This window comes from Salvelinus alpinus, chromosome 21 (genome assembly GCF_045679555.1).
Source record: "Salvelinus alpinus chromosome 21, SLU_Salpinus.1, whole genome shotgun sequence".
In the NCBI taxonomy this organism is placed as follows: domain Eukaryota; kingdom Metazoa; phylum Chordata; class Actinopteri; order Salmoniformes; family Salmonidae; genus Salvelinus; species Salvelinus alpinus.
The window spans coordinates 30,079,859-30,106,570 of record NC_092106.1 but is presented as its reverse complement, the minus strand read 5'-3'; the positions used below and the strand labels follow the sequence as shown (position 1 = coordinate 30,106,570).

Below are 26,712 nucleotides of genomic sequence, written 5' to 3'. Positions count from 1 at the left end.
GTGGTGCTGATTTATGAGATAGTCAGTGATGCTCAGTCTGTTTTGTGTGTGTGTTTCCATCTAGCCACCCAGTAAGTTCACTGCCTCATATGCTTGTGGCACTGTTTACACACGCACACACACACACACACACACACACACACACACACACACACACACACACACACACACACACACACACACACACACACACACACACACACACACACACACACACACACACACACACACACACACACACACACACACTCAAAAGTGAGTATGCACACAGAAAGAAGTCCTAATCAAGACTACCAATACATCCATTTTAACAACTAAACAACAAACAGTGTCACCTTGTGTACCGGTATTCGAATATGAAGGGTAATTGTGTGTGATTTTTGAAAGGGTAATATTCATTAAGAGGAAGCAAAAAAACTAAGAAACAAAAACAACAAAAAAAGTCAAATTTCAAAGGAGATACCAGTCAAAAGACACAGCTGCAGCAGTTATGTTGGTCCATTTCATATCTCTTTTTGGTCCTTTCTTTCCATTCTTTCAGTTAGTCTCTTCCATGACACCTTGGTGCTCCTCTTCTTCTTTTTCTCTGCTTGTCTTTCCTTCCTTCGTTACAATCCAGAGGTTGACTAAGGGGTGGGAGTGGACAGGGGGGTTGTGGGTCGGGGCAGGAGGATCATAGGGATCTTGGCTTTAGGGGGTGTTAGCTGACCCAGTGTGCAGGTCTAGGTCTCCCCATGAGGGGGTAGGTAGAGAGCGAGGGGAGGGGGGTCATGGTGGGGGTGAGGAGAAGGTAGAAGGGGGGATGCGGGTGGAGAGGCGGTCTCAGCTCAGTGTCTCCAGCTGTTCTTCTTTTCCGGAACTTTCATCAGCTCCTCCTCTTCCTCTTTGGAATCTAAACAAAAGAGACAATCCAATATGAATGAATCTATGATTACTACATGAATCATCACTGTTTGAAAGCATGTCATCAGGATTGAGAGCATGTCTCGCTATTTCAAGCATGTGTCCTCAGATGCTCTGGCTAGGGAGCATGGTGTGTGTGTGTGTGTTTGTATGTGTGTGTGTGTTTGTCTTACCTTGGCACTCAGGACAGCACATGCCCTCCCGGCGGGTGATGTTACTACAGGTCAGGACTGGACACTGTTTCCTCTGACACTTAGTCACACCATGCTGGAGAGAGAGAGGGAGAAAGAAAGAGAGAGAGAGGAAGGAGGGAGAGAGAGACAGAGGGAGGTACATTAGGAAAACACCTCACAATGCTGAGAAACCAGAAAATGCTCCATGCTTCTCAACTCCAAATCCCAGAGTTGCCCCCCCCCCCCCCACCCCCACTGACATTGGAATTGTTCCCCAAGGGGTAAGGGCCACCCGAGTCCCCCCATCCCTACAGCTATGAAGCTCAACCAAGTCTGAAACATCACTACTCTATCCGCAAAAACATGTATCACAGTGGCATGGAAAAACTCAGAAGAAACTTTGAGCCTGGGTTTTTCTAAAGTTTTATTGAAACATAGGGAGTTCTCCAGTGCTTTTTTCTCTTTTGCTCTTTGGGGTTTAGGACCAACAGTCTGAATATTTTTTGTCTTGAATTGTGTTGCTTGGCAACAGGTCCAAACCCACTCTAAGTGGCTGTATTATGTAAGAGACTTGTTCCTGACTGGTCCCTGACTCCCTGTAATACTCACGTCACACCAGCAGGTGATGCACTTCATCTCTCCCATCAGGGGCACACGGGGGTGCCAGTTGTCACTGTTCTGGTAGAAGTTCTTCCCAAACTTGCAGTGACTTGTCCCATCTGCCTGCATCATGTCAGCGTGCTCCAGGGGGGGGTTGTCTTCCTCCGGACATTCCTTACAGCAGTCTGAGGAGCTACGGCGTACCGGACGACTGCAGGTCAGGGCTGGACACGTCACCTTCTCACAGTGCACCTCGCCTGTCGCTCCCTACAGGAGTGGAGGAGGAAGGACACAATGGGAAATTAGCAGAATTTACATGATATTCTAGGAAGCTGAAGAAAGATTAATAGTCATGTTTCTAATGATGTTAGCATCACTTATCAACTAACATCATGCTAGCTGTGAAGGAATAACCTAGAGGCCTACCTTGCAGGTGCAGAGGGCACACTTGATGTAGCCAAACGGAGGGACGAATGGATGCCAGGTAGACCCAGGAGCATGCATCTTCTGGTCCCCCTCAAAGTAACAACCTGAGAGAGAGAGAGAGAGAGAGAGAGATGAGAGAAATAGAGGACACTCTTAGCATTGGAAATGCATATCAATCTCAGAGGTAAAACATATCTGTTGGCACAAAGACACAGAGGGAACCAGACAGATGGACAAGAGGGAGGGTGACAGAGAGAGACAGAATGAGTGCCTCCTGGGAGGGAGAGACAGAGGGAACCAGACATGGAGAGGAGGGAGGGTGGTGGAGAGAGACAGAATGAGTGCCTTCTGGGAGGGAGAGACAGAGGACCTGACATGGAGAGGAGGGAGGGTGGTGGAGAGAGACAGAATGAGTGCCTCCTGGGAGGGAGAGACAGAGGACCTGACATGGAGAGGAGGGAGGGTGGTGGAGAGAGACAGAATGAGTGCCTCCTGGGAGGGAGAGACAGAGGACCTGACATGGAGAGGAGGGAGGGTGGTGGAGAGAGACAGAATGAGTGCCTCCTGGGAGGGAGAGACAGAGAACCTGACATGGAGAGGAGGGAGGGTGGTGGAGAGAGACAGAATGAGTGCCTCCTGGGAGGGAGAGACAGAGGACCTGACATGGAGAGGAGGGAGGGTGGTGGAGAGAGACAGAATGAGTGCCTCCTGGGAGGGAGAGACAGAGGACCTGACATGGAGAGGAGGGAGGGTGGTGGAGAGAGACAGAATGAGTGCCTCCTGGGAGGGAGAGACAGAGGACCTGACATGGAGAGGAGGGAGGGTGGTGGAGAGAGACAGAATGAGTGCCTCCTGGGAGGGAGAGACAGAGGACCTGACATGGAGAGGAGGGAGGGTGGTGGAGAGAGACAGAATGAGTGCCTCCTGGGAGGGAGAGACAGAGGACCTGACATGGAGAGGAGGGAGGGTGGTGGAGAGAGACAGAATGAGTGCCTCCTGGGAGGGAGAGACAGAGGACCAGACATGGAGAAAGCGAGAAAGAGGAGGAGTGACAGTCAGACAGAGAGATGGATCAGAACCTTCTGGATGCTCGTCTAGCCTCTCTGGAGTCTTCATGTCCTTGGGGTTTTTCCTCTCTAAAGGACAGACGGGAAACAGACACAGGAAAGTGTTATTTCACAACTTTGCGACCGTAATGGGGTGCCCTGTCAAAGTAAGTCCTTTCAAGAATAAGAAAAACACAGTCAAGCACATAATCCTATTCAAACATAGTAACACAAACACACACACACACACACACACACACACTCACCAACACACATGGGGCAGCACTTGTCGTCAGGCTGGATGGTGCGAGAGCAGGTGAGGACTGGACAGATGACCGGGTCACAGATCACTGTGCGCTTCTACAGGGAGGACAGAGAGATGGAGGGATGAGGGAGGAGAAAAATGGGCAAAAGAAGAGAGAGGGTGGTTAGACACAAAGTCATTCAATATAGAAGTAGAAATTTTACTTCTAGATTCTCAAGACTTCTAGATTCTCCATCGAAAGGGCTTCTTAGTCGAGGACTAGATATAATTTGTGTCTGGGAAACGAGCACTAATTTAATGTGTAACTTTAGCGCCGCCTCGTGGTTGTAGTTGGAACAGTCCTACCTGACAGCTGCAGGTGAAACAGTGGTTGTAGTTGGAACAGTCCTACCTGACAGCTGCAGGTGAAACAGCGGTTGTAGTTGGGGGTCCAGAGTGAGCCGTGGGCGTGGTGTTGACTCTCGAAGAAACAGGTGTGGGGGTCTTTCTTTAGTTCCTCAGGATCACGCACAAACAGGTCATCAAACTCCGCCAACTCCACCTCACCCCTTGTCCCAAACTCACAGTTGTTAGGCACATGGACCTGTAGGGAGAGAAAGACAGAAGGAGGGAGGGAGGGAGGAGAAAGAAAGACGGGCCGAATTAGGGTCTGGCTTAAAATACTTGTATTAGTTATAGAACCCATTGCCCTTTATGGTTGTGAGGTCTGGGGTCTGCTCACCAACCAAGAATTCACAAAATGGGACAAACACCAAATTGAGACTCTGCATGCAGAATTCTGCAAAAATATCCCCAGTGTACAACGTAAAAAAAACAAATAATGCATGCAGAGCAGAATTAGGCCGATACCCACTAATGATCAAAATCCAGAAAATAGCCGTTAAATTCTACAACCACCTAAAAGGAAGCGATTCCCAAACCTTCCATAACAAATCCATCACCTACAGAGAGATGAGCCTGGAGAAGAGTTCCCTAAGCAAGCTGGTCCTGGGGCTCTGTTCACAAGCACAAACAGACCCCACACAGCCCCAGGACAGCAGCACAATTAGACCCAACCAACCAAATCATGAGAAAACAAATAAATAAATAAACAAAAAAACTGAGCAAACTAGAATGCTATTTGGCCCTAAACAGAGAGTACACAGTGGCAGAATACCTGACCACTGTGACTGACCCAAACTTAACGAAAGCTTTGACTATGTACAGACTGTGAGCATAGCCTTGCTATTGAGAAAGGATGCCGTAGGCAAACCTGGCTCCCAAGAGAAGACAGGCTATGTGCACACTGCCCACAAAATGAGGTGGAAACTGAGCTGCACTTCATAACCTCCTGCCAAATGTATGACCATATTAAAGACACATATTTCCCTCAGATTACACAGATCCACAAAGAATTAGAAAACAAACCCAATTTTGATAAACTCCCATATCTATTGGGTGAAATACCACAGTCTGCCATCACAGCAGCAAGATGTGTGACCTGTTGCCACAAGAAAAGGGCAACCAGTGAAAAACAAACACCATTGTAAATACAACCCATATTTACGTTGATTTATTTTCCCTTTTGTACTTAAACTATTTGCACATAATATGACATTTGAAAAGTCTTTATTCTTTTGGAACTTTTGTGAGTGTAATGTTTGCTGTAATTTATTGTTTATTCCACTTTTGTTTATTATCTATTTCACTTGCTTTGGCAATGCAAACATATGTTTCCCATGCCACTAAAGCCCCTTAAATTGAAATTGAGTTGAGCGCGAGAGAGAGAGGGGCAGAAAAGGGTGAGCATGAGAAAGGGAGAATAAGAGGAGGGACAGAGAGAAAGAGAGCAATGAGGAGGAAGGAAGGTGGGAGAAAGGGGGAAGACAGAGGTTAGGATGCTAATGATTGGTTGGACACATCTGCCATGTGGCTTGTTGTAAAGTGTACTTGTACTTGTTAATTAGTCCTAAATGGAACGTTCAGCGGACTTTCTGCCCATGGCTCTACGGCTCCACGGCAGATTGCTGTTTGTGTCAGACCTGTTTGCTATTCAAACTGCCGGACCTTAGTGGGTTTGTGTGTTCTTACAAATTTCTTTCTCTCATTCTAATCACTGGCAGCTAAGACAAAATCATCAACCAGGCCACCTGCAAATATGTTAGCGTGTAACGATGTGTTTGTTTGAGGGTGTGTGAGGGTGTGTGTGTCCTCACAAACTTTAAATTTTCACCAAAACGTCTCTGAAAACACAAGACCACCTGCTAGTGAGAGCGCGTGTCTGTGTGGCCTCACACTGGCTAAGTGAGCAATCAACACTCACACACACACACACACACACACACACACACACACACACACACACACACACACACACACACACACGCCTCCCTCCCTCCTCTCTTCCACCTGTCATCGTTCCATCTCGATAATCCTCAATATTTTCCAATAATGCATGATCAAACTGAAGGGTGTGGGTTGACATTAAGAGTGAGGTATGGTTTAGAGTGGTTGAGTTATGGTTGTGGTCCTACTCACCCGTCCGCGTATCTCTCCTCTGGTGTTGACCTTGGTGCTGACCTGGATGAAGGCTGTCCCTCTGTCCAGGTGACGCAACAACTCTACACTGATGTCCTTCAACACACCCTGGGCCTGAGAGAGAGACACAGAGAGAGAGAGAGAGAGAGAGAGAGAGAGAGAGACAGAAAGACAAACAGAGAGCGAGACAGATATACAGAGAGAGAGAGAGAGAGAATGGAACAAGAGTCTGTTATAGACATTCTCTATATCATACTGTCATGACAAAGTTGTTCATGTGTGTTTGTTTGTGATTATTCATGTGTCTTCTTCTGCCTACCTGAGAACCGTAGAACCCTGTCAGCAGTCTCTTGTGATTGGTGCTGTGTTCGTCTAGTTCTCCGATTTCAGCCAATCCGTGGAGGTGGGCGTTGACTGTGAGGTCATCAGCTTTGCTGAGGCCTGCCACCACGATCTCATAATGGAGGTGACAGCGCTCGTCCACAGACACCCAGGCATGGCCCCCAGCACTGGTCAGGACTGGAGGAGCCACAAACTGGCCTGCCAGAGGGACAGGGATCTCTGGCGAAGGAGAGGGTAGAGGGTTAAATATGAAAAGCAAAAGACTAGAGTTAAAGAGAATAATGTCAAATTGGGATCAATGTTTTTCACTCAAACATGGACTGGAGTTGTCTTTCAGATACTTTATGAAGAAGATTCTGTGGACACTGTGACTCTACTCTAGAGGACTGGAGTTGTCTTTCAGATACTTTATGAAGAAGATTCTGTGGACACTGTGACTCTACTCTAGAGGACTGGAGTTGTCTTTCAGATACTTTATGAAGAGATTCTGTGGACACTGTGACTCTACTCTAGAGGACTGGAGTTGTCTTTCAGATACTTTATGAAGAGATTCTGTGGACACTGTGACTCTACTCTAGAGGACTGGAGTTGTCTTTCAGATACTTTATGAAGAGATTCTGTGGACACTGTGACTCTACTCTAGAGGACTGGAGTTGTCTTTCAGATACTTTATGAAGAGATTCTGTGGACACTGTGACTCTACTCTAGAGGACTGGAGTTGTCTTTCAGATACTTTATGAAGAGATTCTGTGGACACTGTGACTCTACTCTAGAGGACTGGAGTTGTCTTTCAGATACTTTATGAAGAGATTCTGTGGACACTGTGACTCTACTCTAGAGGACTGGAGTTGTCTTTCAGATACTTTATGAAGAGATTCTGTGGACACTGTGACTCTACTCTAGAGGACTGGAGTTGTCTTTCAGATACTTTATGAAGAGATTCTGTGGACACTGTGACTCTACTCTAGAGGACTGGAGTTGTCTTTCAGATACTTTATGAAGAGATTCTGTGGACACTGTGACTCTACTCTAGAGGACTGGAGTTGTCTTTCAGATACTTTATGAAGAGATTCTGTGGACACTGTGACTCTACTCTAGAGGACTGGAGTTGTCTTTCAGATACTTTATGAAGAGATTCTGTGGACACTGTGACTCTACTCTAGAGGACTGGAGTTGTCTTTCAGATACTTTATGAAGAGATTCTGTGGACACTGTGACTCTACTCTAGAGGACTGGAGTTGTCTTTCAGATACTTTATGAAGAGATTCTGTGGACACTGTGACTCTACTCTAGAGGACTGGAGTTGTCTTTCAGATACTTTATGAAGAGATTCTGTGGACACTGTGACTCTACTCTAGAGGACTGGAGTTGTCTTTCAGATACTTTATGAAGAGATTCTGTGGACACTGTGACTCTACTCTAGAGGACTGGAGTTGTCTTTCAGATACTTTATGAAGAGATTCTGTGGACACTGTGACTCTACTCTAGAGGACTGGAGTTGTCTTTCAGATACTTTATGAAGAGATTCTGTGGACACTGTGACTCTACTCTAGAGGACTGGAGTTGTCTTTCAGATACTTTATGAAGAGATTCTGTGGACACTGTGACTCTACTCTAGAGGACTGGAGTTGTCTTTCAGATACTTTATGAAGAGATTCTGTGGACACTGTGACTCTACTCTAGAGGACTGGAGTTGTCTTTCAGATACTTTATGAAGAGATTCTGTGGACACTGTGACTCTACTCTAGAGGACTGGAGTTGTCTTTCAGATACTTTATGAAGAGATTCTGTGGACACTGTGACTCTACTCTAGAGGACTGGAGTTGTCTTTCAGATACTTTATGAAGAGATTCTGTGGACACTGTGACTCTACTCTAGAGGACTGGAGTTGTCTTTCAGATACTTTATGAAGAGATTCTGTGGACACTGTGACTCTACTCTAGAGGACTGGAGTTGTCTTTCAGATACTTTATGAAGAGATTCTGTGGACACTGTGACTCTACTCTAGAGGACTGGAGTTGTCTTTCAGATACTTTATGAAGAGATTCTGTGGACACTGTGACTCTACTCTAGAGGACTGGAGTTGTCTTTCAGATACTTTATGAAGAGATTCTGTGGACACTGTGACTCTACTCTAGAGGACTGGAGTTGTCTTTCAGATACTTTATGAAGAGATTCTGTGGACACTGTGACTCTACTCTAGAGGACTGGAGTTGTCTTTCAGATACTTTATGAAGAGATTCTGTGGACACTGTGACTCTACTCTAGAGGACTGGAGTTGTCTTTCAGATACTTTATGAAGAGATTCTGTGGACACTGTGACTCTACTCTAGAGGACTGGAGTTGTCTTTCAGATACTTTATGAAGAGATTCTGTGGACACTGTGACTCTACTCTAGAGGACTGGAGTTGTCTTTCAGATACTTTATGAAGAGATTCTGTGGACACTGTGACTCTACTCTAGAGGACTGGAGTTGTCTTTCAGATACTTTATGAAGAGATTCTGTGGACACTGTGACTCTACTCTAGAGGACTGGAGTTGTCTTTCAGATACTTTATGAAGAGATTCTGTGGACACTGTGACTCTACTCTAGAGGACTGGAGTTGTCTTTCAGATACTTTATGAAGAGATTCTGTGGACACTGTGACTCTACTCTAGAGGACTGGAGTTGTCTTTCAGATACTTTATGAAGAGATTCTGTGGACACTGTGACTCTACTCTAGAGGACTGGAGTTGTCTTTCAGATACTTTATGAAGAGATTCTGTGGACACTGTGACTCTACTCTAGAGGACTGGAGTTGTCTTTCAGATACTTTATGAAGAGATTCTGTGGACACTGTGACTCTACTCTAGAGGACTGGAGTTGTCTTTCAGATACTTTATGAAGAGATTCTGTGGACACTGTGACTCTACTCTAGAGGACTGGAGTTGTCTTTCAGATACTTTATGAAGAGATTCTGTGGACACTGTGACTCTACTCTAGAGGACTGGAGTTGTCTTTCAGATACTTTATGAAGAGATTCTGTGGACACTGTGACTCTACTCTAGAGGACTGGAGTTGTCTTTCAGATACTTTATGAAGAGATTCTGTGGACACTGTGACTCTACTCTAGAGGACTGGAGTTGTCTTTCAGATACTTTATGAAGAGATTCTGTGGACACTGTGACTCTACTCTAGAGGACTGGAGTTGTCTTTCAGATACTTTATGAAGAGATTCTGTGGACACTGTGACTCTACTCTAGAGGACTGGAGTTGTCTTTCAGATACTTTATGAAGAGATTCTGTGGACACTGTGACTCTACTCTAGAGGACTGGAGTTGTCTTTCAGATACTTTATGAAGAGATTCTGTGGACACTGTGACTCTACTCTAGAGGACTGGAGTTGTCTTTCAGATACTTTATGAAGAGATTCTGTGGACACTGTGACTCTACTCTAGAGGACTGGAGTTGTCTTTCAGATACTTTATGAAGAGATTCTGTGGACACTGTGACTCTACTCTAGAGGACTGGAGTTGTCTTTCAGATACTTTATGAAGAGATTCTGTGGACACTGTGACTCTACTCTAGAGGACTGGAGTTCGCCACCCCTGACCTTTGCATTTACTCAACCTAAGCGTATTTGAGTTATGCTACAGTGAAACCCAAACCAGTCCCTCACCCTTACCATCGCTCTCAGAGGGCCCTCCGTTGTCACGTGTTACTGAGGAAACTCAGAGGGTGACTTTCAGATTGGTGAGGGGATCAATAAAACCATCAACTTTGGGACACACATGACTTGAATCATGCGATTCATGTTACACATTTAAATAATAAAACGGCATGAAATTCAAATGATAAAAATTTTCCTTTCGTTTTACAAGATATAAACCTCAGTAACTGTTAAACATTGATTTCGAGGCTTGACACATGTAACGTATGAAATACCTCCCAATCTAAGACAGGTGGCTAATATTTATGCGAGCCTATCCATTCAGTTGTGTGAAATTCCGCAAACTCAAAAATAATGCGGTGTCAGTGTAGCTGGCTTTCGGAGGGCTAATTAGTACCTACACCTTCCATAATTTTGACTCCGTCAGCTTTGTGCATATGGTGGAGGCGCGTATGAATCCACAACTGGAGGGGCGAGGGGAAGGGGGTGCTTTAGGATTCAGCCCTAGTGCTCTGGTCTGAGGTCAGTGTCTCACCGTGTCTGGGTGCCTCCAGGCCGCTGTAGAGCAGGGCTTTGATCTGTCCGCGTAGCTCTCCCTCCTGGCTGTGTGCGGTAGCCACGTTGATGAACAGTTCATTCTGCAGCAGCATGTGGATGTGACGCGCCTCTACACGGCTCCAGCTTCCAGCTGCCCGCCCGCTGGGTCTGTCGAACTCTGGAGTTAGGTCGTACAGCACGGAGCGCTTACTGCGCCGCCGAGGCTTTAGCTCGATGGTCAAACCCATCACCTCACTAGATACCCCCACTAGCTGGACCTGTGGACGGAGCAGGATATGGGTTGGTTTGGTGGTTCAGTTCAGTGTGGTTTGTTTGGTTCAGTTATGTAAATAGTGACAGTACAATTCCATTTGATTCAGTTCTTTAAAGTTCAAGTCAATTCAGTTCAGTTCAGATCCATACCTGGTAGTCCAGGGTGCCGTTATCATGGAGATGAAAGAATGCTGATCCCACACCGCCTGTCTTCCCTGCTGTCAATGCATCACCACTGGACATGACACTCTGGATGGCTGGAGAGAGAAAGAGAGGGAGTAGAGGAGGGAAAGAGAAAAATGAGAGAGAAAAAATGTTTTAGTAAATATTTTCTTAAATCCTTGCTATTACATAACAGATGAACACGCAGTGCCACACTTGGACCTTTTCATGTTTCCAAAAAGTAAATTGAAGGTGAAACGAGAAAGGATGATGAGAGAGTGAGTAGGTTCTCCCTGACTCTGACCTCAAAACATTGTTCCCTTTCCATTTCACACCCAGATGACTACAGACTAATCTGAGTGTGATGATGAGGCAGCTCTTGCATGCGAGATGAGGCAATGCTCTCTGTCGTGTTATAATTCACCATGTTATTCTGGAGAGCCAGACAGAGGGGAGCCGAGAGAGGGCCAGAACACATTCTCTCACGTCTCCCCTGTAGAAAGATGCGCGCACACACACACACCATGTCATCCCTCCACCAGTGGGGACAATCACGGGGAATGAATACAGCACAACCCGTCCACACAGAACTTTAGGGTGAGGGTATGTGTTTGTCATCTCAAAAGAGAGAATTGTAGCTTAAATGGTGTACCCCCACCTGCTAACCCATAACCTTGGGATGAGGTAACCCTTGTTGAACATGGAGGGGCTTAGAAGACAGACAGGGAAAGACAAATAGAGAAGGAAAATAAAAGAAGGGACAAAGAAAGGCAGAATGGGAGTGATACAGGGGGAAGCAGTTCAAGACAGAGAAAGAACAGATCAAGATGGAGAGAAAGGCAGAGAGAGAGATGTAAGGAGAGAGTGAAACAAGTGTGTTGGGTTGAATTCTTCACACATAACGTCAAGCTGTTAATCATGGAGGTGGAACACCAGTATGGAGAGTGAAGTCCTGCAGAATGTGACCGTGGCAGTGCCCAGGGTGTGTGTGTGTGTGTTCGTGTTTTCGTGTGTGCGTATGAAAAAGACAACGTGTGTGTGAGTGTGATCTAAGTATATAAGTATGTTTGTGTTAGAGTCGCTTGAATGGAACATGTGCGTGCCGAAATGTCTCAGACTTTGTCTACGACACACACCAGCGCTCCCCGTCTTGGTGGAGCACCAAGTCAAAAAGCGGAGCTATAAACATGGTTTTACTCCAGTGATAAGACTTGAAAGAATGAAGAGATGGAAGGAAGGAGGGAGTATTTTGTAGAAGAGTGAGAATCGCTAAAAACAACCATGGAGGAAAAGAAGGAGAACAAGTGAACTGAAAGACAAAACACATTCCTCCTACAGTAGGTCTCTGACTGGCCTCAGTTCAGGTGTGACAGGATGACAGAAGGATGGATAGAACTCATAAAATGAGCAATGAAGGTTGTTTGTGTGATGTTGAGCGACTCGAGTAACTTCCAAACAAATCGATTCAACCCATCACCTGTCTGAGTGGCTGACTGTTCGCTTATTGTTTGATTGTTCTACATAAAGGGGTGTGGCGCTTACTGTCACATGACTTCCTGCCGGTGATGAAGCCGGAGATGTGTCGGGGTTCCTGGCTCTCAGTTTCCACGGTGATCACCAGCTGGCCCCTTGACAACCAGAAGAGCTCCCGACTGTTCAGGTCTGTCAGCACCTCAGCAAAGTCTGTGTCCTAAAGGTAGAGAGTTGGAGAAATGGTGATACAACGTCAGAACAACCAAACCCAAATCTCTTACTTGACTTATCACAAACAAACACAGAAAGGTGATAATAGATAACAGATCATTGATAAACTCACAAACACACACATACAGACACTGAAACACACTAATTATGTCACTACAACACACTCTCTGTCTCTCTCAACAACCCCCCCCCCCCCCCCCCATCACACATACATACACACACACAGGCTCACATAAACTCAACACACACCGACAATATGGCTTGCATTGGGGTTAATATCTCACACATTGCATCCACTTTCATATCCTTTCAACCGCCAGAGTTTGAGATAGACAGAGTTTGAGATAGACAGAGTTTGAGATAGACAGAATTTGAGATAGACAGAGTTTGAGATAGACAGAGTTTGTATTAATATGACAGATGTATGACCGTGGTAAATAAACGTGACTTTTATGGCTCCATTTCACTACACATATCCATCCGTGTACTATAAATCGATGGACAGGGTTGAGCCAAAAGAGGGAGAGAGGGATGGAGGGATGAAGGGAGAGAGGGAAGGAAAGAAAGGATAGAGGAAGGTGTAATTGAGACATTTGTAGAGTAAAAAGCATGATTGGAAATGAAAGGAAAGTGAAAAGGACAGTAATATATTAAGAGCAGGAAAGAGCAGTAGAATGTATAAATATTTTGTGTGTGTGTGTGTGTGTGTGTGTGTGTGTGTGTGTGTGTGTGTGTGTGTGTGTGTGTGTGTGTGTGTGTGTGTGTGTGTGTGTGTGTGTGTGTAAAACAGAAAGAGGGGCACATCAACTCTCAGATTCACATAATTCCCACCAGATTAAAAACAGACTCCTCTTTCATCCCTCCTCCTCCCTCTATCCCTTCCTCTTTTCCTCCCCCCTCCCTCCCCCTTTCTGATCCCACAGACAACTAACCACTGACATGTGTGAGGAGTGTGCATGTCTTTTCATTCTCTCTCACTTTCTCCTTTCTGTCTCTCATCCCCCCATCTCTTCCTCACTACATGTCTCTTACAACCCCTCTCCACTCTCTCTCTTTCTATTTCTCTGTCCATCCCGTGTCTCTATGGAGGTTTAACAGTGATCTTCAGTACTGACAACAGCAGTAGGATGTGGGGAAGTGACCACATCCATCTCAGCGGGACAGTGTGTGCAGTTCCTCCCGCCTCTTGGCTTGTTCCTAATGTGTGTTTCCCCCACTTTCCTCCCGCCTCTTGGCTTGTCCCTAATGTGTACTTCCCCCCTTTCCTCCCCCCTCTTGGCTTGTCCCTGATGTGTATTTCCCCCCGTTCCTCCCGCCTCTTGGCTTGTCCCTAATGTGTATTTCCCCCCTTTCCTCCCGCCTCTTGGCTTGTCCCTAATGTGTATTTCCCCCCTTTCCTCCCCCCTCTTGGCTTGTCCCTAATGTGTGTTTCCCCCCTTTCCTCCCGCCTCTTGGCTTGTCCCTGATGTGTATTTCCCCCCGTTCCTCCCGCCTCTTGGCTTGTCCCTAATGTGTATTTCCCCCCTTTCCTCCCGCCTCTTGGCTTGTCCCTAATGTGTATTTCCCCCCTTTCCTCCCCCCTCTTGGCTTGTCCCTAATGTGTATTTCCCCCCTTTCCTCCCGCCTCTTGGCTTGTCCCTAATGTGTGTTTCCCCCCTTTCCTCCCGCCTCTTGGCTTGTCCCTAATGTGTGTTTCCCCCCTTTCCTCCCGCCTCTTGGCTTGTCCCTAATGTGTGTTTCCCCCTTAATGGTTCAGGTTAGCATCTGGTTTGGTGAGGACAAGCTGATCCTAGATCTGTCTGTCTGTCTGTCTTTCATTATGTCATTGTTTAATAAATGGATCCCTTAGTTAATAATAATCCCTTAGTTAATAATAATGATAATAATAATTTATTTGTAAAGCACTTTTCATTATACAGTAATAATCTCAAATTGCATAAAATTACATTTAAAAAATTGTGTGTGTGTGTGTGTGTGTGTGTGTCTGTGTGTGCGTGCGTGTGTGCGTGTAGTTTATATAACATACATAGGCGGTGACGTTAGCATGGATCTCTCTCAGGACGTGTTGGCGGTACTGCAGTCGTACCTGGATGGGCACCAGGGGGGAGTCTACAGGGCCGAGAGAGAGAGCACAGAACAAACTTAGAATCACGTCACACTGCCTCACAGCACTCCCTAGTCCCCAGTCCCAAAACAACCTCTAGTCTCGTCTCTTAGCCCCTAAATTACTCCCTAGTCCCCAGTCCCAAAACAACCTCTAGTCTCTCAGCCCCTAAGTTACTCCCTAGTCCCCAGTCCCAAAACAACCTCTAGTCTCTTAGCCCCTAAATTACTCCCTAGTCCCCAGTCCCAAAACAACCTCTAGTCTCGTCTCTTAGCCCCTAAGTTACTCCCTAGTCCCCAGTCCCAAAACAACCTCTAGTCTCGTCTCTTAGCCCCTAAGTTACTCCCTAGTCCCCAGTCCCAAAACAACCTCTAGTCTCTCAGCCCCTAAGTTACTCCCTAGTCCCCAGTCCCAAAACAACCTCTAGTCTCTCAGCCCCTAAGTTACTCCCTAGTCCCCAATCCCAAAACAACCTCTAGTCTCTCAGCCCCTAAGTTACTCCCTAGTCCCCAGTCCCAAAACAACCTCTAGTCTCTCAGCCCCTAAGTTACTCCCTAGTCCCCAGTCCCAAAACAACCTCTAGTCTCGTCTCTTAGCCCCTAAGTTACTCCCTAGTCCCAAAACAACCTCTAGTCTCTCAGCCCCTAAGTTACTCCCTAGTCCCCAATCCCAAAACAACCTCTAGTCTCTCAGCCCCTAAGTTACTCCCTAGTCCCCAGTCCCAAAACAACCTCTAGTCTCTTAGCCCCTAAGTTACTCCCTAGTCCCCAGTCCCAAAACAACCTCTAGTCTCGTCTCTTAGCCCCTAAGTTACTCCGTAGTCCCCAGTCCCAAAACAACCTCTAGTCTCTCAGCCCCTAAGTTACTCCCTAGTCCCCAGTCCCAAAACAACCTCTAGTCTCTCAGCCCCTAAGTTACTCCCAGCGAAGGAGCAGGATAGAGGCAATACAGCAGAATAAATAAATTTAACTAGGCAAGTCAGTTAAGAACAAATTCTTATTTACAATGACAGCCTACCGAGGAACAGTGGGTTAACTGCCTTGTTCAGGGGCAGAACGCCAGATTTTTACCTTGTCAGCTCAGGGATTCGACCCAGCAACCTTTTGGTTACTGGCCCAATGCTCTAACCACTAGGCTACCTGCCGCCCTAAAAGGTTCAAGTGATGAGTTGCTCCCCTACACCTCCCTCTATCCCTCCCTATCTATGTTGTATCTCCTCCGTCCCTCTCTTACTTCTCTGTCTGTGTTGTATCAGTCCTCCCTCTCTCTCCCTCTCTTACTTCTCTCTCTCTGTTGTATCAGTCCTCCCTCCCTCTCTCTCCCTCTCGTACTTCTCTGTCTGTGTTGTATCAGTCCCCCCTCCCCTCTCCCTCCCTCTCTTACTTCTCTGTCTGTGTTGTATCAGTCCTCCCTCCCCTCTCCCTCTCTTACTTCTCTCTCTCTGTTGTATCAGTCCTCCCTCCCTCTCTCTCCCTCTCTTACTTCTCTGTCTGTGTTGTATCAGTCCTCCCTCCCCTCTCCCTCCCTCTCTTACTTCTCTCTCTCTGTTGTATCAGTCCTCCCTCCCTCTCTCTCCCTCTCTTACTTCTCTCTCTCTGTTGTATCAGTCCTCCCTCCCCTCTCCCTCCCTCTCTTACTTCTCTGTCTGTGTTGTACCAGTCCTCCCTCCCCTCTCCCTCTCTTACTTCTCTCTCTCTGTTGTATCAGTCCTCCCTCCCTCTCTCCCTCTCTTACTTATCTGTCTGTGTTGTATCAGTCCTCCCTCCCCTCTCCCTCCCTCCCCTCTCCCTCCCTCTCTTACTTCTCTCTCTCTGTTGTATCAGTCCTCCCTCCCTCTCTCTCCCTCTCTTACTTCTCTGTCTGTGTTGTATCAGTCCTCCCTCCCCTCTCTCTCCCTCTCTTACTTCTCTCTCTCTGTTGAATCAGTCCTCCCTCCCTCTCCCTCCCTCTCTTACTTCTCTGTCTGTGTTGTATCAGTCCTCCCTCCCTCCCTCTCTCTCCCTCTCTTACTTCTCTCTCTCTGTTGTATCAGTCCTCCCTCCCTCTCTCTCCATCTCTTACTTCTCTGTCTGTGTTGTATCAGTCCTCCCTCCCTCTTTCTCTCTCTTTCTCTCTCTTTCTCTCTCTCTCTCTCCCTCTCTCCCTATCTCACCTCTCTATGTTGTATCAGTCCTCCCTCCCTCCTTCTCTCACCTCCCTCCCTCTCTCTCCTTCTCTCTCCCTCTCTCACCTCTCTCTCTATGTTGTATCAGTCCCTGCAGTATGAGAACGAAGTGAAGGTTATTCTCTGTGTCACTCAGAGTCAGCATGGCGATGCCTCCCATCCCAGAATGCTCCTCTTCTGAGGTCAGAGTGGAGCTGAACGTCTCTGCGGGGTCACACAGATATCACACTCACATTATAAACACACATAATATATACACACACACCACCTTCTTTTCACTGCAGTCAGTTACTGAACGTTTGTCCTTGTTGAAATGTACACAAATGTATTGTACTTTGTATCCCTCCTTTACTCAAGTGGGTTGGTGTATTTTGGCAGTTACCTGTACACATATTCACATAAATCCTACCTCATGGAAATATTGAGACTACTTCTACCCACATTTAAACAGATACACAAACACACTTTCATGCACCCACGAATACACCCCCCCCCCCACACACACACACACACACAAACACACACCCACATACACACTCAATCACCTGCGAACAGTGCTCTGTGTTTGATGATCTTTCCTTCGATCACCTCCCGTCTACCGGTGGCTGTTGTCATAGTAACCCGAAGTTGTTCTGCCTGTATCTGTCGCACGTGGGATTGGGGAAGATTCTTCCACACTCCGCAGATCTGAAACACATATACACACACAGGTGACCACAGTCACATGTTCTTATCCAAGGCTGGGGTTGGAGTGTGTGTGGTGTTCTCATCCAAGGCTGGGGTTGGAGTGTGTGTGTGTTCTCATCCAAGGCTGGGGTTGGAGTGTGTATGTGTGTGTGGTGCTCTGCCATAGTTACAGTTTACAACGGACTCAAAACAGCCTGCATGTGCTGTTTTATTTCTCTCCAACACACACACACACACACACACACACACACAGTTCCATCTGTGGAAAAGATCAGCCCGTTGAGACTCTGGACTCTATCTCAGCCCCAGGCCACAAACAACGAACCCTCCGAAAAAAAATATTTGCATTGGAGGGGGAAGAAATGTGTCGACGGACACACACCTCATAACTCACAGTCCAGGATAATCTCCTCTTATAATTATAAATGTGCTCCGTCTCCTCTCAACGGGTGATGTCACACACTAACCCCCCCCCCCCCCCCCCACCCCCGAGATGATCTGTGCCAGCAACCCCTCCCCCTTCCCCGGCCTGCTCCCCTCTTAAGTAAACTGTATCCTCCTTTCTCGTTGTCTTTCTCTGTGTTTGCTCTGTGTAAAGTTAGGTGACTGTGGCAGTTCCTGTGTTTACACCGTGTAAAGTTAGGTGACTATGGCAGTTCCTTTGTTTACTCTGTGTAAAGTTAGGTGACTGTGGCAATTCCTGTGTTTACTCTGTGTAAAGTTAGGTGATTGTGGTAGTTCCTTGTCCCTCTCAGTCCAACAGTTACACCATTTCATTTGACCCAATAAAATCAACTGGTTATTGCACTGAGCTAAACGTTTGTAAGTTGGCCATGCATGTGTGTGTGAGTGTGTAAGTGAGCGCAATCATGAGTGTATTTTTTTCTGTGTGAAAGTTGTTTGTGAGAACGGCCCCATGCATTATTTATAGTAATTAAGACCTGATTACCCAAGCAATGTTCTGAGAACAATAAGACAACGCTTTGACAATGCTGTGAGTGTGTGCGTGTGTGTTTATTATTGCAGGGTGAATTATGTCGGGCCAGTGAGAGTTTGACCGGAGAGTCACAGAGAGAGAGTGTTTATCGTGGAGCTACTTAATCTTTCTCTCTAGGGTACACACACATATACACACACTCACACACATTCACAGACAAACACTTTCTCTTTCTCTCCCTGTCTTTCTCACATTCACATTCACACACACACACACACACACACACACACACACACACACACACACACACACACACACACACACACACACACACACACACACACACACACACACACACACACACACATAGACATAAATAGTGGAAATGTCTACCTAGCAACAGAGAGAGTTCCAGTCTCTTACCATGTCTGAGTCTCCCTTAGGGGTCTTGTACTCAAACGCAGTGTTTCCATCTGAATCAAGGAAGACAACCCTGCTTGGTCGCCCGATCCTAGGAGAGGAGAGAGGGAGAGTGAGGACAGGAGAGAGGGAGAGTGAGGACAGGAGAGAGGGAGAGTGAGGACAGGAGAGAGGGAGAGAGGGAAAGATACAATTTTAGAGACTAGTTATTACTAATGATTATTACACGCTTATCGTTAGTTTTTTTGTCTGTCTGTCTGTCTGTCTGTCTGTCTGTCTGTCTGTCTGTCTGTCTGTCTGTCTGTCTGTCTGTCTGTCTGTCTGTGTGTGTGTGTGTGTGTGTGTGTGTGTGTGTGTGTGTGTGTGTGTGTGTGTGTGTGTGTGTGTGCTACCTCTGGTAGGTGATGGAGAAGGTCAGGCTGGTTCTAGTGAGAGAGAAGCGTGCCCGGGCCACACCACTGGAGCTGGGTAACCAGGAGTCTGTCACTCCCGTCAACACTGCTACAAAGTCTGGACACACACACACAGTAAAGTAAAGATGTAAATCAGAAAGACTGAATGGAGGAATGGTTTTCTTGTTACGAGGGCAGTGAGAGTATATGTGTTCTTTTATATTTTATATTTTTTTATTTTACCTTTATTTAACGAGGCAAGTCAGTTAAGAACAAATTCTTATTTTCAATGACGGCCTAGGAACTGTATATCCATGTACTGCATATCCATGTACTGTATATCTATGTAATGCATATCCATGTACTGTATATCTATGTAATGTATATCCATGTACTGCATATCCATGTACTGTATATCTATGTAATGTATATCCATGTACTGCATATCCATGTACTGTATATCCATGTACTGTATATCTATGTAATGTATATCCATGTACTGTATATCTATGTACTGTATATCCATGTACTGTATATCCATGTAATGTATATCTATGTAATGTATATCCATGTACTGTATATCCATGTACTGCATATCCATGTACTGTATATCTATGTAATGTATATCCATGTACTGTATATCTATGTACTGTATATCCACGTACTGTATATCCATGTACTGTATATCTATGTAATGTATATCTATGTAATGTATATCCATGTACTGTATATCTATGTGCTGTATATCCACGTACTGCATATCCATCTGCTGTATATCCATGTACTGTATATCTATGTAATGTATATCTATGTAATGTATATCCATGTACTGCATATCCATGTGCTGTATATCCATGTACTGTATATCCATGTAATGTATATCTATGTAATGTATATCCATGTACTGTATATCCATGTACTGCATATCCATGTACTGTATATCTATGTAATGTATATCCATGTGCTGTATATCCATGTAATGTATATCCATGTACTGTATATCTATGTAATGTATATCCATGTACTGCATATCCATGTGCTGTATATCCACGTACTGTATATCCATGTACTGTATATCTATGTACTGTATATCCATGTACTGTATATCTATGTAATGTATATCCATGTACTGTATATCTATGTACTGTATATCCACGTACTGTATATCCATGTACTATATATCCATTTACTGCATATCCATGTACTGTATATCTATGTCATGTATATCCATGTACTGTATATCTATGTCATGTATATCCATGTACTGTATATCCATGTAATGTATATCCATGTACTGTATATCTATGTAATGTATATCCATGTACTGTATATCCATGTACTGCATATCCATGTACTGTATATCTATGTAATGTATATCCATGTACTGTATATCTATGTCATGTATATCCATGTACTGTATATCTATGTCATGTATATCCATGTACTGCATATCCATGTAATGTATATCCATGTACTGTATATCTATGTAATGTATATCCATGTACTGTATATCCATGTACTGCATATCCATGTACTGTATATCTATGTAATGTATATCCATGTACTGTATATCTATGTCATGTATATCCATGTACTGCATATCCATGTAATGTATATCCATGTACTGTATATCCATGTAATGTATATCCATGTACTGTATATCTATGTACTGCATATCCATGTACTGTATATCCATGTACTGCATGTATAATATGTGTGTGTGTATTTCCATTGCAGGTAGCCTAGCGGTTAAGAGCAATGGGCCAGTAACCAAAAGGTCACTGGTTTGAATCCCTGAACCGATAAGGTGATCAAATATGTCGATGTGCCGTTGAGCAAGGCACTTAATTGCTCCTGTAAGTCTCTCTGCTAAATGGCTAAATGTCAATGATGTAAGTCCATGCATGAATGTACAGTATGTGTGTTTGTATGCGTTGGGTCGTGCGGGTGAGTGTGCATGCTCACCAGTGCGGCTCTCCCCAGGGGAAATGTCCTCAGAGCTGAGGTATGAGCGGTCATTGTAGGTCTTGTGCAGGTCATCCTCTTTCTCCTTCTCCTGGAAGTACTCGAAGCCATCAAACATTGCCTCCACTTGCTTCCTGTCCACATCGCCTGGACAAGCACAACACCCAGGGGCACAACGTGTGAGGCGGTGGGATATTTAAACAACACCTACAGGTTGGCGTTACTTTAACATGAAGTAAGGAGAATAACAGAAAATGTTGAATGAGTGAAACAGCTAGAAAGAGTGAGAGTTACAGAGTGAAAGAGTGAGAGTTACAGAGTGGAAGAGTGAGAGTGAAAGAGTGAGAGTGAAAGAGTGAAATAGTGAGAGTTACAGCGTGAAAGAGTGAGAGTTACAGATTGAGAGTGAACGCGTGAGAGTGAAAGAGTGAGAGTTACAGAGTTAAAGAGTGAGAGTTACAGAGTGAAAGAGTGAGAGTTACAGAATGAAAGAGTGAAAGAGAGGAGAGGAATAATTCTAAAATGCTGATCCAAAATTCAGACAAGTGTTCTTTCAGTCATTCCTAATTCTCTCCCTATCTAATTTCTCCCTCCATCTTCTTCTCTCCAGGTGTCTACTCCAATCCCTCGTTGGCTTGTTTGGGTGCCACGGTAACAAGGTTTGTTTCTTAGTCTGAGGAGCGGAGGAGGGTTGGCAGTGACACTAGCGTGCAATCCCAACAATGACCTGCTCTTCCACACCACTATGTGTCCTGATGTCAAGAGCACATGTCAGCGCCTCACACACTAACACACAATCTGACAGACGACTCACACACACTGAAGTACAGACACACTGAAAAGCATACTGAGAAACACACACACACACTACGAGACAGAGACAGGCTCTTAGTCACACACAGATCATCATCAAAGAGTCCAGACATAGAGAGAGAGAAAGAGAGAGAAAGAGAGAGAGAGAGAGAGCAACAGTTAGAAGGCTTGTAAGGGTTACCTTTGGGGCAGGTCTTGCAGCATTGTCCAGGTAGCAGCACTGGGTCATCACAGCTAGGCTCAGGACAGTCCTGCTTGATGTTCTTACAGCTCACCTTTCCCAACACCTTACCCTTACGACCCCTTTGCTGAAAAGAATAGATAGAAAACAACAACTCTTCATTTTGGGGGCACTAAGATAAGGAGATGATTTTGGTAATTGATTTGTTTATAATTAATGAGTTAATTATTTGATGTCCAATTTCTATCCATTGATAGTACTAGGCCCATTTGTGGAAAAGTACCCAACTGTCATACTTGAGATAAATTAAAGATACCTTAATAGAAAATGACTCAAGTAAAAGTGAAATTCACCCAGTACAATTCTACTAAAGTAAGTCTAAAAGTATTTGGTTTAAAATATACTTAATTATCAAAAGTAAATGTAACTGCTAAAAGTCATCAAAAGTAAATGTAACTGCTATAAATCATTTCAAATTCCTTAAATTAAGCAAACCAGACAGCAGCATTTTCTTGTTTTTTAAATTTACGGATAACCAGGGGCACACTCCAACATTTAGACATAATTTACAAATGAAGCATGTGTGTTTAATGAGTCCAACAGATCAAAGGCAGCAGGGATGACCAGGGATGTTCTGTTGATAAGTGCATGATTTGGACCTTTTTCCTGTCCAGCTGAGCATTCAAAAAGTAATGAGTACTTTGGGGTGTCAATGAAAATGTACGGAGTAAAAAGTACAATATTTTCTTAAGGAATGAAGTAAAAGTAAAAGTTGTAAAAAATATAAATAGTAAAATACAGATACCCCAAAACTACTTAAGTAGTACTTTAAAGTATTTATTCTTAAGTACTTTACACCACTGTGTAGGCCTACAATATGGATCCACTATCCAAGATTGACATGTACTCTACTAGGCTTGTTGTTATGAAGGGTATTACTTACTGTCTCACAGTAACATTTGACACAGTGCATGACCCCAAACGGCTCCCCGAGGTCAGGGTGCCAAGTGTCCTCCAGCGAATAAAATCTTCCTCCGAATGAACATCCTGCAATCAGACCAGAAGAACCCATTTAGACAACAATACACTGGCAGGTGCTACAGTCCACATCTAAATGTAAAACTGGTGAGTAATGTGATAGCCAGGCCTATGCACTTGACAATGGGATGTGTACTGGACAGTTCACTGCAAAGTGAAAGACTGCATATTCCCACAATGGTGTCAGACAGGACGACAAAAATAGTATTCTGTGCAGCCAGACTGTGGATGTTTGACAGATAATTAATTCCGCGGCTGGTTTGGTGGATTGACTGGATACCAGAGCTCACAGGCGCATCCTGTTTCATTTAAACGGTGCAGGGGGTTAATATAAAAATACCATTCACACAACAAACACCAAGCCATTTGGATAGAGAAATACAAGGAATGCGCTTTTGGTAGCCTACCAGGGGCTATGTAATGGAAACGAATTGACGTGTTTGGTTTCGAGTATTTCAAATGATTGGAAAAGTGGTATTAATAAAAGTATTACATTATAACAAAGCCTGAATAAAAATAGCCCCAGGAACAAGTGTTTGCGCCACAACCCTCCCCTGCCGAGCTCCATATGGTTGCATCCCTCCCCCGTTTCAAGAGTCGCTGTACACCGCAGTCACCTTAGCACCTCAGGCCCACCACCGCAGCCTGGGAGTGAAGCTCCCGGGTTCCAAGGTCACTGCTGTTCATTTGATATTGTGCGGTTGCCGTAGCTGCTAGCTAACAACCTGGTTCGCATTATTCTTTCATTAAGTGACTACACTTTAAACAATCCCGTCGCGTTAGAGTTAGACAGATCACCAAGCTTTCCCGCACAACTCACTGCAATATAAATCACTGCTTGGCACAGCCAGAGAAGGACACAAAATAACTGCAGTAATGGAATGGAATGTCGATTGATTACAGTTTCCAGGATTGGATAAACGTTATTAGTGGCAGTTGTTAATACACTGCACTAACGCCTTGACTTCTCACTCCCATGGTCTCAGTGGGCCTAACAAGCAGTTTAAAGCCCTGCATGTGAACCAGATGGCTTCTCAGTGGCCATGACTAATATGTTTTCTGCAAGTTTGTTCATGAAGTAACCATAACAGTGGGCAGGTTGAGGAAGATGCAAGAAAGAAAAGATTGGGACGATAATAAGGAGAAGAGGTCTGATCATGTGCAGTCAGACACTTTGATATACAAAATGATAGTTTAATGACGATCTTAAAAAGCTATAGACATATCAGGCTATACATTCAAACGTATATTTGGCAGATTAGCAAACGAGCACTAGGCTAGCCTATAGAGCTGAGATGCCCCTGACAGAATTCAAAACGCAGCAGGAGTCATTATAGGTAATTCTTTGAATTCAGATATTCAGCCTGAAAATAAGCGACTTTGACTGAAGTAGAAGAGGCATCTTGGCTCACCTGACATGCCCTTGGATGTTAAAGGCTCCCTCTCCGACTGGATGGGCAGAATGGGAGACTTCAGCCGTGAGGCCAGTCCAGAGTGCAGCCACGCGCAACTCATCACGCACATCAAGGAAGTCAGCGCTCCTCGAGTCTGCATACTGGAGAGGGGCAGCATCCAAAACTCGCTCCGGTTTCTCTTTTCCTGTTTTGTTCTTGAAGCTTTCACGTGTAGGTAAGTTGTCACTCCAGTAATACACCTTCCCTAAATGATCATGGATATGTTAGCATCCAAGTCACCAGCTAGCCTATTCGTTGATAGTATTGAATCTTCCTATTCAGAAAATTAAGTCTCCCAAGTTATGCGAGAGAGAAAATCAGAGAAAGTGACGAAAGAGTTTGTAGGTTTTCTGAGGCAATGACTGTACCAGCCCGGAAGCGTATGTCCCGTCCGTGCGGGTCCCTTCCCACTTTATACTTTCCCTGACACTTGGAGCAGGCACCGGCAGGGAGGGGTGAGAAATAAAGGAGTGGGTGGGGTTAGATGAACGTCCTATACCTAGAGCCTATACCGCTATCTTCAAGGCTTTAGCCTACAGTAGGGGAGGGAGGAATGTGTTTCTGTGTGTCTGTGTGCAGCATTTTCTCGATTTATACAACTGCGTCTGGAGTTCAGACCTAAGTGACTTAACAGAAACACATGAACATAGTTTGAATAGTTCATGCGACGTGTTTCAATGTATGTTGGTCCTCTATCACAGAATGGCATTTTTTATTTAGCTATTTATTTATTTTGGGCCATATTAACTTCAGCTTCAAATACCTACCATTCCTACCCGAACAGTCGTGCGTTTGTGTAGCCCATTTGTAAGCCAACGGTTCGATTGAACTCCTATGTCGTTATAAAGTTACAACTCAATATAATCCTGTTTTGGATACCTCTATTTAGGCAAAGTTTCTGTCCTTCATCCGATTCACATTGAATAAGAATGTCTGAAGTCATCGACAATATTGACTCATTATTTACTATTTTGTTTATAAAAACGTTATCGTGTTGTTATCAAAGTGAAAATGATATACAACATTTTATTTAGGTTTGATGTAAATTGAGCAATATGCTTCACACTCCTCCATGTTCCATTGGCGCGAGAATGTGTTGGAGAATGCGTTCAAGAGGCTTCAGTCTTGGTCCATAGGGAGGCATCACTAGCGCTCTGCTGGTCAAATTTATATTACTGTAGTGAAGTGCGCAAAGAGATTTATTTGAGGAAGTTCACAGCAAGGGTCTCGCCAATCAGTCAGTCTGTGGAACAGTAATCATCCCCCAGTGAGTGCAAATAAAGGACAACCACCACCATTAGACAGAATAGGATGATAATACAGTAATGATAATAATAATAATAATAACAATAATGGCACATAATAGCTCATTTAAATCTTTGCTTATTCATTTGCATATTGTAGCCTAAAGGGTCACCGACTGAACACGGTGTGCGTTTCTTTCCCAAAGTCCCAAACTACCCCAACGAATAATAAAACAACCAAAATAAAGTATCCCTAATTGAAGGGGGCTTGGGGGCCAGGCTGTGAATCAGGCTGTTTGGGGGCCAGGCTGTGAATCAGGCTGTTTAGAGAAGAACCATATATCTATCACTGATTGTAGCTTTGTCTGTCGCGCTCCGGAAACTGCGCGAGCCTCTCGCCTCCAACCCCTCCCCAATCCATCCACATGCTAAACATGACGATATGCTCAATGGCGATAACCTAACCCATTCAATAAGAAACCAGCACGTCTCCTATTCTGCCCGAGTGACCCTAGCTCTAACAAGGGCTATAAACAAGGACTATGAATAGGAAGGAACAGCAAAACGATGTCTCGAAGCATATATGCCTATATCCAAAATTACGTTTTCTAAAGTCTTAGGTAGTGCTGTGACATTATGGCATTTTGGGTAACGGTTTTTGCAACAACAAAAAATTGTAGGCCTAATGCATCATAATGCATCTTTGAAAATATGA

At 44.8% G+C, this 26,712-nt stretch overlaps 1 protein-coding gene across 1 annotated transcript; it reads right to left on the bottom strand.

Annotated features, from left to right (window-relative positions):
• Positions 1-535: 535 nt before the first annotated feature.
• LOC139548210 (chordin-like) lies at positions 536-25,130 on the bottom strand. Its single transcript, XM_071357720.1, has 21 exons — positions 24,712-25,130; positions 23,205-23,308; positions 22,262-22,388; positions 21,268-21,414; positions 19,303-19,420; positions 18,914-19,001; positions 17,412-17,553; positions 16,933-17,070; positions 14,625-14,707; positions 12,437-12,584; positions 10,883-10,989; positions 10,458-10,737; positions 6,250-6,491; positions 5,931-6,044; positions 3,805-3,996; positions 3,415-3,508; positions 3,182-3,238; positions 2,103-2,206; positions 1,686-1,943; positions 1,077-1,170; positions 536-892 (listed from the first exon to the last, which is right to left on the bottom strand). Exons 1-21 carry the CDS (start codon positions 24,869-24,871, stop codon positions 828-830), a joined length of 2,862 nt encoding a protein of 953 aa, XP_071213821.1. The 5' UTR covers positions 24,872-25,130; the 3' UTR covers positions 536-827.
• Between the last annotated feature and the right edge of the window lie 1,582 nt (positions 25,131-26,712).